The sequence below is a fragment of the Anabrus simplex genome, chromosome 12 (genome assembly GCF_040414725.1).
Source record: "Anabrus simplex isolate iqAnaSimp1 chromosome 12, ASM4041472v1, whole genome shotgun sequence".
Lineage (NCBI taxonomy): Eukaryota > Metazoa > Arthropoda > Insecta > Orthoptera > Tettigoniidae > Anabrus > Anabrus simplex.
The window spans coordinates 18,999,322-19,011,599 of NC_090276.1; the positions used below are offsets into that span (position 1 = coordinate 18,999,322).

General features: G+C 38.2%; 1 protein-coding gene across 2 annotated transcripts in view; it reads left to right on the forward strand.

Moving 5' to 3' along the window:
- mRpS35 (mitochondrial ribosomal protein S35) overlaps positions 1–12,278 on the forward strand; it is a 66,316-nt gene that overhangs the window by 12,814 nt on the left and 41,224 nt on the right. For both annotated transcript variants that reach the window (XM_067156686.2, XM_067156685.2), the window contains exon 4: positions 2,617–2,796. In XM_067156686.2, the coding sequence (XP_067012787.1) occupies positions 2,617–2,796 (180 nt within the window). The remainder of the gene's footprint in view (positions 1–2,616; positions 2,797–12,278) is intronic.

The window sequence follows — 12,278 nt, forward strand, 5'->3', positions numbered from 1 at the left end:
TACATCGTATGGTTGTTGTAGCATTAAGACGGAGGGGGTAGTGGGGAGGGGGTGGGGTGTGCCTTGTGGGGGGGGGTTATTTGTGTGTGTGTGTGTGTGTGTGTGTGTGTGTGTGTGTGTGTGTGTGTGTGTGTGTGTGTGTGTGTGTATTTATGTTTGCTGATTCTTTTTAGATATGTATCTTTTAGAATAGGAATGGCTGTGTTGAAAAGACTGTTTGCTTTATCTATGATTTTGTTTAGGTTGAAATTAGGATTAGCGTACTGGTCCATACTGATGTAGAAATCTTCCATTATATTGAGGAATGGGCCTGTGGGGTTCATATTGAAAATTTCCATGTCATTCTTGATATTAGTGAATTTATGCTTATAATCCTTGACATGTTGCCCTCTGGATGAAAAATGATTTATGTTTTATAGCATTGATATATTCATTGTAGCGAGAAAAGAAACTTCTACTGGTATGCCCGATGTAGCTGGCATCACAATCATTGCATTTTATGTGGTATACTCCTGAGCGGCTGTATTTATTGTTTTCATTGACAGATTTAGTATTATATAAAGTGGAAGCATTATTACTTGTGGTTTTGTAAGCTATTCTAAAATTGTGTCTTTTGAAAATTTCTGTTATGGGGTAGATGTGTGTGCTGTTAAAAGTAAAAAGTGCATATTCTTTCGTAGGTTTTCTTTTTCTATTTAGTTTGGATTTTGGTTGATGTTTTATTTTGTGAATGATTTTATTTATGATGTTTCTATTGTATCCATTTTGCTTCGCTATTTTGTGAATTAAATTAAGTTCTTTAGTTCTTCATATGAGAGGGGTATATTGAAAGCTCTGTATAGCATACTGTAGTATGCCGCCTTTTTATGTGCGTTAGGGTGAGTGGAATCTATTTTTATTGTATTGTATGTTTGTGTAGGTTTTCTATAGATTTTGTATGTTAAGTGTTCTTCAGGTTTAGTGACATATGTCATAATTCATGGTGTTTTATATTTTAACATTATAGCATATTTTATTGGAATATGTGGCATTCATGTTTAGTCTAAGTAATACTGTACATTGTACAATCGTTATTGAATAAGCAGGTTCATCAGTAGCTGACGATGACCTAACTAACAGGTCGAAATCAGTACTGTGTTTTAATGTGATTGAAATATTTTAGACATTGTATATAATAAAGTATTGATTAGGTGGAAAATTCTCATTCTTTAATTTTTGTGTGCTCAAACTATCAATATGGACAATGAAGCTGATAGATTATTTATTATTGAAAATGTCGTGTAAAAAAAGTCATTACATTACATTTACATGACTTTCCTTTGCTATAAGCTATGATGGATTTCTGTCTATTTCTGCATTTTATAATATGGTATCTATCACAGAATTCCACGCATAACTCACACACACATTTGTCATTTGGTTCGTGAAATAATTTGTTGCAGCACACCTTGTGGTGAAAACCATGGATCGCCGGTCTCGTCGTTACGTGTCGCATATCATGATTAGCTTCCATCCAGGTCCTGTCTTGTATAGCAGATGTTGCATAGAAGTCCCCCTCTATGTTTTTCTTCTCATGCAGATCTTGTATAAGCTGTTCGAAGCTGGTACTAGCTGGAATAATGAGCTCGCATCTCAGATTCTCTATTAAGAAGGTCTCCATGGTAAGCTCGTACATTAACCTCGATCTTGCATTCTGCAGGACTCCTAAAATTCACTATACTTATTCATTTATTAATTGTTTATTCATTTTACCACCTATTCAATACATAAGTCTCAAAATTAGGATTTTATCCTTTTACATTAGTTGGAATAGGACATGTTTCACCTTTTTGCAGGCATCTTCAGCCATTGTATCACCTCAAGAATTAAATCAGGATGCTGATTTATTGTTAAAATGTATATTATAATTTGATTAAAACTTGTTAAGCGAGTCCTTACGAAATAGTTGAAACAAGGTTGTGATAATGTACTTAAAGTATTAGAACAGCAGCCTCAGCTGTAATCAATAATTAACTATATCTAGGATACGTAGTGCAATAGCATATGGTGACAATATTACATAATCAAAACTATTGTACTTTCGTTGAACTATAGAAAACACATTCCATCACGAAATACCCATTAATAAAAATGTTAAAAATACTATACAATGTCAACATAAAAATTATAAAGACATCTGATTGAAGTCCTGAAGTTTGAAAGATTAACTTTAATTTGACATTCTTCATAAAATTGTATAAATGTATGTTGTAATTCACAAACATTGAAAAAGAGTTCAAATTATTAAAACTTCAAAACATCATCATATGAAGTTAAAAATATCGTGAACACATTATAGGTCAATTTTCATCGTCGTCGTAATGTTGGAAGAGAAGTTAAAGGAGCGAACAGCACAGTTTGAAGAGGCAGGAAACGTGTTGTTACGAGCAAGCTGGTCGAGAGGGAACAATCAAACCTTGAGTTAGATGTAGTAAATGGAGCTAGACATCACAGCGGTCTAAGGGACTTTCAACACTCACTCGGCAATTCTGCCCACTAGACATTGTGTTCAAATACTTTAGTTTGTTTCAGGATTAGTTAATATCTTGTTTTATACAGTAGTAATGGTTGTTTCAGGTAAAGTTGGACAGCCTCAAATTAGACTATCATGCCAAGGATAAACTGTTGAGGCTGGTGGGTGAGCGTTATAATCCTGAAACTGGAGTGATCACTTTGACATCAGATCGTTGTCCTCTGAAACAACAGAATTATGATTACACCCTGTATCTTCTGACAGCGTTGTACCACGAGTCTCAGGTGAGCTATAGGCCTACTTATACTTTTGTTCATTTGTAAAATATATTAGAACCTTAGTCGTATGTTACTGTTTTCCTTCCATTTATGCCATTTGCCATTGGTCCCTTCTTAAGCTCTGTTATTACAATTTTTAAATTTATTCTCTAAGAGACATCAGCATATAAGTGACTGCAGCACTCCTGAAGCAATTTAACTGCAAACATAGTCCAGCCATAAATACTGTCACAAACTATTGTTTGAATAACTGGGATATGGTTTGATATTTTTCACTTTTCTTTTAATCATATGGCAGTATTACATAAACACAAAGTGAAAGGAAATACATGTTTACAAATCAACTTTTAACATTTGTAGCCAATTAACTACATCAGGACTTATGATATAAATGTCGTTAGGGTTTCCAGCATAGAAATGCAGCGGGCAATTTTGGATAATATAATTCCAGTATTATTGGTCCGTTATTGGAAATACATTTTCCAGCAAACTCTTTCGTGGTTGCCTTTGTTGGCACGATTACAGAGAAACCTCGTTAGTGCGTTCCTCATTAACATGTTTTCTCGCTTAGCACGTCGTAAATTTGAAGTCCTGGTTCTCATCATATTAAATCTAGGCTATATAAAAATACCTCACTTATCACGTCACAAATTTTCGCTATTACCGCTTAGTATGATAACATTTTTCCTAGCCCTGAATGTGTTATTTGTCACCCCTTGTGGAAGGAATGCAATTTCCAGCTCAGGTAAGAACCCTCGCCGCAGTTTCATGATAAAGGGAAAAGGCCTTGAATTCTTGAACTTCACAGGATAAATTGCACCTTCGGGGAGCAAGTCATTAGCCTCAGAAATGCTCAGTTTTACTTGCCGGTTAGCAGTAAAACTGCAGAATAACATAATGAGCCTGTTCGTGCTTGTATTTCGCATTCAATTCAGAAATTAAAAAATGTATATCGTGTGTAGTTGCACAGTGAAGGGTAGCGAATATATGTCGCGTGATAGCCTACATCTGGACCATAATCGTGTGAAGTTGACCAGCGTGGTGCATATTTGTCTTGTGATAGCCCAATTATGGATAAGGAAAACGTTGTGAAATTCCTTAGTAATGAAGACAAAATTGAAATCTGTCAGCAAGTCTACTGGCATTCACATCTTTAACCGCGGAGTTGGCGTGAATGTTGAAACTTGCACCTTCCAGTTTCAACTCGATCACTTGTATCGGTCTTGGTCGGTCAAAGTTTTTTCAATTTAAGATAGCGGCCAAAGTCATTCTGTTGCAGTCACACATGGCCGTGTATAACCTCCAAGTCCAATTCATTGTCTAAGTTTGTGACCAGAAAAATAATGTTTAATAACCCACTGGTCTGAAATAAAAGGCTTCAACTAACATTTGTTTTAGGAATAATACTTCGATGTTTCATGGGACCTTTCCAAATGTTTTCATATTTGTTTGGTATTATTAACACTTTTCAATCAGGGGCGTAGCCAGGGGGGGGCTACTGGGGGTTAGAACCCCCCCCATGGAACTTTCACAAAAAGAAAATAAATATAAACTGACAGTTAACAATAAACTAAATAAACATTGCTTAAAATAGATAGATAATAGATAATAGATAATAGATAATAGAAAATAGAAAATAGATAATGTCTATTAACTGTTGGAATATGCAAAGTCAGTATGGAGGTGTCTGCATGACTGCCGCGCCGGCTCTTTGGTCGTATTGTGTGTGTGTGTTTCGAAACACCGCCGGCTCAATCAGCTGTCTCGATGCCTCGACACCACAACGTTTCATGTACCGTGTGTTGCGTGAACAGAAGCTCAGTCCTTCCGTACATGTCAGCTACATCGATGCTTTGAAACAGAAAAGATTTTTGAAACGGTGACGGTGGTTTATCTTCTCGCCTCAATAGAAACACTCCGATTGACATTGTCCTGAAGTTGAACTGACACTCGTTAATAGACGCTTCATATTCCGCACCGCAAGTCAAGTTACTAAAAGAACAATGTACTCCGCATTGTAAGGTATTTGTTGTACATAGAAAAAGGACATTATTGTTCTCAAAGCAGGGTCATACTATGCTCCCATTTGTCAAGTGCAAACGTTTCGAAAATTATGTTTTTAAACTTTAAATTGAACTAGATTTTAAAGCTGGATTAGGCCAAATCTGTTACTGTACGACCAACCAGATGAAGTAGTCAGAGAAAAGAAGTATATCTACCTGCCTACAGAGCCATATAACAACAATAAATACGAGTTTGACGACGTAGAAGTGAGGGGTCTCATGATCGGTGCAAGAGGGACAATCCCTAAGAAGACGAGTTTCAACATCAGTACCAAGGACCTCAAAGCGCTCAGGGATTTTCTTCTGACACTCATTCAGACACCACTTATATTCGCCAGACAAAGATCATGGATTTATCATTTACAAAAAAAATCCTTATATTTAACGAAGTTGTTATAGTGTATTCTTTGTCTTTACGCAGCCACTTAGTGGATTTTAAAAATAAAATAAAAATAATACCGATATTCGACTCTTCTTAGATGAATTATTCATTTTATAATCATTCAAATTAGTTCACTTAGTTGTTAACTATCTTACCATGCTTTCGTAACTACATGGTTACATGTACGTAAAACCGAGCGAGTTGGCCGTACAGTTAGCTGTGATCTTGCATTCGGGAGATAGTGGGTTTGAACCCCACTGTCGGCAGCTCTGAAAATGGTTTTCCGTGGTTTCCCATTTTCACACCAGGCAAATACTAAGGCTGTACCTTAATTAAGGCCATGGTTGCTTCCCTGTCCCATCTACGTATCTACCTATCTATGTCGGTGCGACGAAAAGTAAATTGTAAGAAGAGCATGAAAAAGGAAATTAAAGACAACAGAAAGAAGATTATTCCTATTATCGAAACTATCATTTTGTGTGGCCGCCAAAGTTTACCCCTTAGAGGACATATAGACGATGGACCCATTATATTGAATGATGAAGAGCCTACTGAAAATGATGGAAATTTTAGTACTTTCTTACATTTTCGTGCAAGAAATGGGGATGAGGATTTAAAAACTCATTTGCTTACAAGCAGCCTCAATGCTATGTACATTAGCCCACAAACTCAAAACGAGATCATTCACGTATGCAATTACTTTATTGTTGAAAACATCGTGCGCAGAGTGAACAGATCACAGTGTTTCACTATAATGGCCGATGAGACAAGTGACATTTCTGGAATGGAACAAATGTCACGTTGTGTTCGGTATGTCAGCCCTGACTCTCAGACACTCAGGGAGGACTTCCTCCAGATTGTACCGATCACTGACGCCTCTGGAAGAGGTTTGGCTGCCAAAATAATTGATGTGCTTAAGAAGATAGGAGTCAACTTAAAATATTTAAGAGGACAAGGATATGATGGAACTAACGCTATGAGTAGGCAGTTTAATGGCGTCCAAGCGATAATAAGGGAGACCTACCCATTGGCTTTGTACGTGCACTGCAGTTCACATGTTCTTAATCTTGCTATAACCCATGCATGCTCAATCCAAGGAATCAGAAACTGTTTGGATACTGTGAGGAATATTTGTTCATTTCTTAGTTTTCCTAAAAGGTTAAATGCATTTAAAGAATCGATAGATGCCACTGTTCCTGAAAGTGACAAAACGAGGCTTAAAGCATTGTGTCTAACAAGATGGGTGGAGCGCCATGACTCAATTGCAGTATTTTTAGAACTGTTTGATGCCGTCGTTGCAGTTCTTGAAAATATAGTACAATGGAATAATAAAGAAGCCTGCATTAATGCTCTACATATACTAAATCAAGTATTTAATGTAAGTGCTCTTCTTAGCAGATTTTTTCAAAGTGAAGAGTTGGACATTGCAAAAGCATTTTCATATGCTAATGTTGTGGAGGACAGAATTATCAAGATCAGAGGAAACGCAGAAGAGGAGTTCATAAACATATTTATGCAAGCAAGCAAGAAAGCTTCTCAATTGGACACACAAATTATCACCATTCCTCGTATAGCAAAGCGCCAAAGGTAATGAAGGTATCGGCCAAAGGAACACAAGGGCCACGAAGGGCGTGAAAATGAAAGACTCCCTAGCCCTCGCAAACCTAATAGCGTTAGGGTCGGAAAAGAACAAGAGTTGACCAAGAGAGGTCGGATAGGATAGATGAAAGTGAGAAGCCTGGCACAAGTAAGTGGGAGCAATGCCAGGACTCAGCTAAGGGCCCCGTGGTCGCCAACCCACGCTCCAAAGTTCAGAGCCCTTGGGGCGTATCCTTATGACAGTCATACATGCGCGTACCAAACACGCACAAGAAGTTTCATTATGTTATATCTTAATTTTGTAACTGTAACCCCCCCCCCATTGGGCGATCCTGGCTACGCTACTGTTTTCAATCCACTATTATTTTATAAGCCCCAGCGGAATAAGTTTTCATATTTGTTCTGTCTTGTTTTTTACACCTTTTAATACTCTCTTCTCATCGAGTTTTCACTGTACTCGCGGATACACGACGTAAAATCCCATTATGTCGGAAAAATCGTATCTAGTATTTCCATATCTCTGTTGGATAGTTTTTATTCGTGTATTCAGTAGTACATTTTCTCACTTAACACATTCTTTTTCCTTCTCCCCTGCAGAAATTTCTTAACGAGGTTTTACTGTATATTGGAATTACTAATTTACTCATTCGGGACAAATATTTCAAGTTCCCTATGGGAATTAAATCTGTATCATCTGATGGCCTAGCAAGCATAATGTTGTTGTTGTAAGAGAGACCAAGTTTCTCACGGCACTGCCTGAGTCTCCAAGTAGCCTGTGCAGTGACCTCCACTACATGCACTAGCCATGCGTCTTGATAGTTGTGCTAGTTAGCAACTGATCAGCCCAAATTCTCACACTGGCGGCCAGGAATGAGTTAGCTGGACAATTTATAATTTCTAATAACAGACTATTTATATTGGAATTATGAATTTACTCATTCAGGACATACAGGGTCTCTCTTATAGACTCAGACCGAACGTACGGTGTTTGTACTCTGCGCTACAGTAGCCGCCTCAGCCCAACTTACGTCGCGCACGGCTGCCCTGCTTTAAGCCTGTATACAATCTTATATAAAATCTTACCTTATAAAAGATGCTGGAAGTGTCATCCTTCATAATGAGGGACTTCATAAACACTATTAGGGTTTTCTGCACACCAATAGCGAGAGTTACGACTATTCACACGGCCATTAAGATGAAACCAGGCATCACTCAAAAAGAACACAAGCTGTGGATTGAATAAACGATCATACAATGATGCAAGATACCACTCACAATATCTCACTCTTGTGGCTGGATCAGCAAGTTTTAAACAATGGGCTGATGCAAACCTGTATGGATTGATGTGTAACAGCTTTGTAGCTCTGTGTGCAGAAGAAGCCGATAATCCGCTACTTGTGCTAATTTTTTGAGTGATTTACTTGTTGATCATTCAAGATTTGCACCAATGTCATGTAGCTTTCCTTCTGTTAAAACTGTTCAAGTACACGCATGTTTTTTATTGAGCACTGAGGCAGTAGTTTCAAATTTATTTACAATTATGTGAATCTGCTCATGAAGGTGGCACTTCACTAGGAAATTGTTGAACAAAAGCATCACATCCCTTTCCAGCTGATTTATACTTAAAATAACTTTTACATACAAAAATACACTGTTGCAATGATGACTGTCTCACCATGTTAAAAGTGCATTTGTTTTAAGAGACACATCATATTCTTTGCATGTTACTGCAAAGCATCCACAACTCTTCCTATGTTACCAAAAAAGAAAGTGATGTAAATTTTTTAGCGAAGTAATGTTACTGTGTACTATAAAATATTAAAGTCAGTACAGTAATTGCATGCTCCCATACTTCTGTTCATCACCACTTTCATCGTCATCACGAGAAGAATCATCTTCAGTTCCGTCAAGTAAATAGTGTTGTCCATTTTCGGCCTAAGTGGTGCATGTCATAGTACATTCATTACGACAGCATACAGGCGAAACTAGCTTATTACGTACCTCAGGGGAAGGTAAGCAAACTGCATGACAATTCGGATAAGTGGGTTGCCTATCCACCGTATAGTATAATGGGGTCATTGTTTGAGCTGAATCAGTGCCTTATTTCAAATATTGTGCGCACCCCAGTTTTTCTTCATTTAATTCCATATAAGAATGTGCACAGAGTATTGGCATATATACAGTACTAGCAAGATACCCTTGCTTCCCTATGGTTTTAAACTAAAAGTTATTACTCAGTTTTACATTTTGGAGAGTCCACTTTCAGCTGAGCCTGTAAAATACGAGGTGCAGCAATTAAATAACGAGACTGATGTGAAAAATGTGATTTATTGAAAACAAAGTTACAATACACTTTTATCCCCTTCAACATACTCCCCTCCCCTATCTATACACCGTTGCATACGTGCCTTTCACTGTTCGAAGCAATGCTGTAGGTCATCCTTTGTCACGCTGCGCAACAACTCTGCCGTTTTTACTTTTACATGTTCCACAGACTGAAAATGTGTTCCCTTCAATACACTTTTCACTTTTGGGAAGAGATAAGTCGCATGAAGCAAGATCAGGCGAATACGGAGGATGTTCTAACACAGGAATGCACTTGTCAGCTAAAAACTGCTTCACAGACAGGGCGTTGTGGACTGGTGCGTTGTCTTGGTGAAGAATCCATGAGCCGTTCTTCCATGCATATGGTCTTTTCTTCCTTACTGTTTCCCTTAGCTTGATTAGGACTTCTTTATAGTATTGACGTCGGTCTTTCCGCACAATTTCGTTGACTTTCTGGACGTTTCCTTCACTTTTGACAGTCACAGGTCGTCCGGGACATTCATCATCTTCAACCTCTTCCCGACCTTCAGAAAACCGTTTGTGCCACTCAAACACTCGTGCACGTGACATAGCATTGTCGCCAAACACCTGCTTTAACATTTGAAAACATTCCGTGGGTGATTTCTTTCATTTCACTAGGAATTTTGGGTTAATGTTCTGCTCGAGTTTTATGTCCACCTTGATCGCGGCACGACAACACAACAGCGTCCACTACAACCAAGTCTCAAAAGCAAACTAAAGCAGGTAGAATGACGAAACGAAGTGTGCTTGCTCAGGAAGGATCAAGGTCATCTACATTCCAATGACAACCTCCCACCATGTGACCACGGAGTAGGAGGGGCGCAGTCTCATTATTTAATTGCCGCACCTCGTACACTCTCGGTTCGTGCGTCAAATGGTTTTGGGGAAATAATTATTTATTTTCTGATCCAATACTCATTTGAACACCATTCGGAAGAATTTGAATGTTTTAAACCCTATCTTATTTAACAACTAGGACGTAAAAGCGACCCACCTGTGAAATTTTGATTTTGTACGTCGAACCGCAATGGAGGAATGAGTGCTTTTTAAGGAGTGAATGTTTTTAAATCTAGGATATAGAAGACCACCCTTCATAAAAAAATGAATAAGTTCGTGCCTGAAATGGTTTCGGAAGAATGGATATTGTGTTTTTTGAGAGTTGGCCACCATCTAAACCGCTTAGGGGAGAAATATTATAAAGTATACAATATTTTGCACCAGGGCATACAACTTTGTATATCAAACAGTTTTGGAGGGGGTGGAATGTTTAAAAATATTTTCTATTTCATACCTAGGATTTAAAATATACCGTATACCGCTGTTGGGAATTTTGTCTTTGCACATTAAACCATTTTGGAGGAAGGAATGAATATATTTGTTTTTGGATCTTAACCCCCATTTAACTCTCTGAGGGGTTAAATTTGTCTCAGACCTGTTATTTAACACCTAGGATATCATTTGGAATTTTAACTTTGTAATTTAAACGGTTTCATATAAATGCATATTTTTGTCGTCATTCCTCACCCCCCAGTCAAAATCCCGTAGGGTTGTATCCTCATAAAAAGAATTCAATTCCTTTTACACCCCCCTTAAGTTGAATTCCCCCCTCCTCCAAACATGCGTTTCTTTATTTCTAAAGGAGATTCCAAATACCAATTTTCATGTCTGTAAGATCCTTCGTTTTTGAGGTTTAAGTATCCTCATAGTGCGACAGGCTTCAGCAGCTGGCACAGTTCCTCTCCTCGCCGCTAGATGGGAGCTTCATTCCATTCTTGAACCGGTCAAATGTCTGGAATGGATTTTCATTTCAAGTATCCTCATGCAAAGAATTCAACTCTCTTTCAATTCATTTGTCCCCTTTACTTGGATTTTCCAAAAACAAAAAAGTACACGTTGCTTTATTTTTAAAGGAGATTCCAAGTACCAATGTCTGTAATGTCTTCAGTTTTTGAGATATCAGTATCCTAATAAAAATAATTCAACCCCTTTTTGTGTCCTTTTAACAAATATTTTAAAGAAATATTTGTTACTTTATTATTAGAAGAGATTTAAAATAACAATTTTCACGTCTGTAACATGTTAAGTTTTTAAGATATACTGTAGATAGGCTCATTTTAAAAATTTACCCCCTTTAACATTTCCCCTTAAGTGGATTTTCAGAAAACAAATTATGCGTGTTCTTTACTTTTACAGGAGATTCCAAATATGAGAGGTGAGGGGGGGATCAAATATAAACGAGACTTTATTTTTTATTTAAATTCATTTATTGAAAAACACAAGGCAAGTACAATTTATTTTTCCATATAGTTTTCTGCTTTGGAAATGCATTTGTCCCAGCGTATGGGCAGCTTTTTGATGCCCTCGTCGTAAAAAGAACAGGGTCATGTCACCAGCCAGTTGTGCACAAAGTCTTCCACACTCTCATCATTTTCAAATCGTTGCCCTCGTAGAGCTTCTTTAAGCGGTCTGAACAAATGGAAATTGCAGGACGATAAGTCCGGGCAGTAAGGGGGATGATCAAGTGTAGTCCAGTGCATTTCCTGTAGCTTGGAGACAGAGCTGCAGTATAGGGCCGCGCATTGTCGTGGAGAAGGATGACCTGTCGAATCGGCTGGTCTTGTCTTGCGGCGATGTGCAACCCTCGCCTTGTTCAATTGCTCGCAGTAGTAAGCAGCATTGATTGTGCGTCGTTCATGCAAAAAATCAATCAGCAAAATGCCTTGCCGATTGAAAAAACGGTTGCAAGAACCTTGCCAGCTGACAGTTGAGTCTTGGCTTTCACTGGTGCTGCCTCCCCTTTCTCCGCCACTCCTTACTGGCTTCTTTGGATTCGGGAGTGTAGTGGTGGACCCATGTTTTGTCGCAGGTGACGATCCAACTTAAAAATGCATTACCTTCTTCCGCAAACCTTGGAACACACTTTATGGAACAGTAGGTCGTTTGTGATGATTGCTTGACAGCTCCCACAATTGACTCCGACTTATTCTGCAATTTCTGGTACTGTCATCTGTCGATAGTGTCTTTAACCGCACAAATGTTTTCGTCTGTAATGCTGGTCTGAGGGCGGCGATTGTATTGCTGATTTTCCACACATTCTC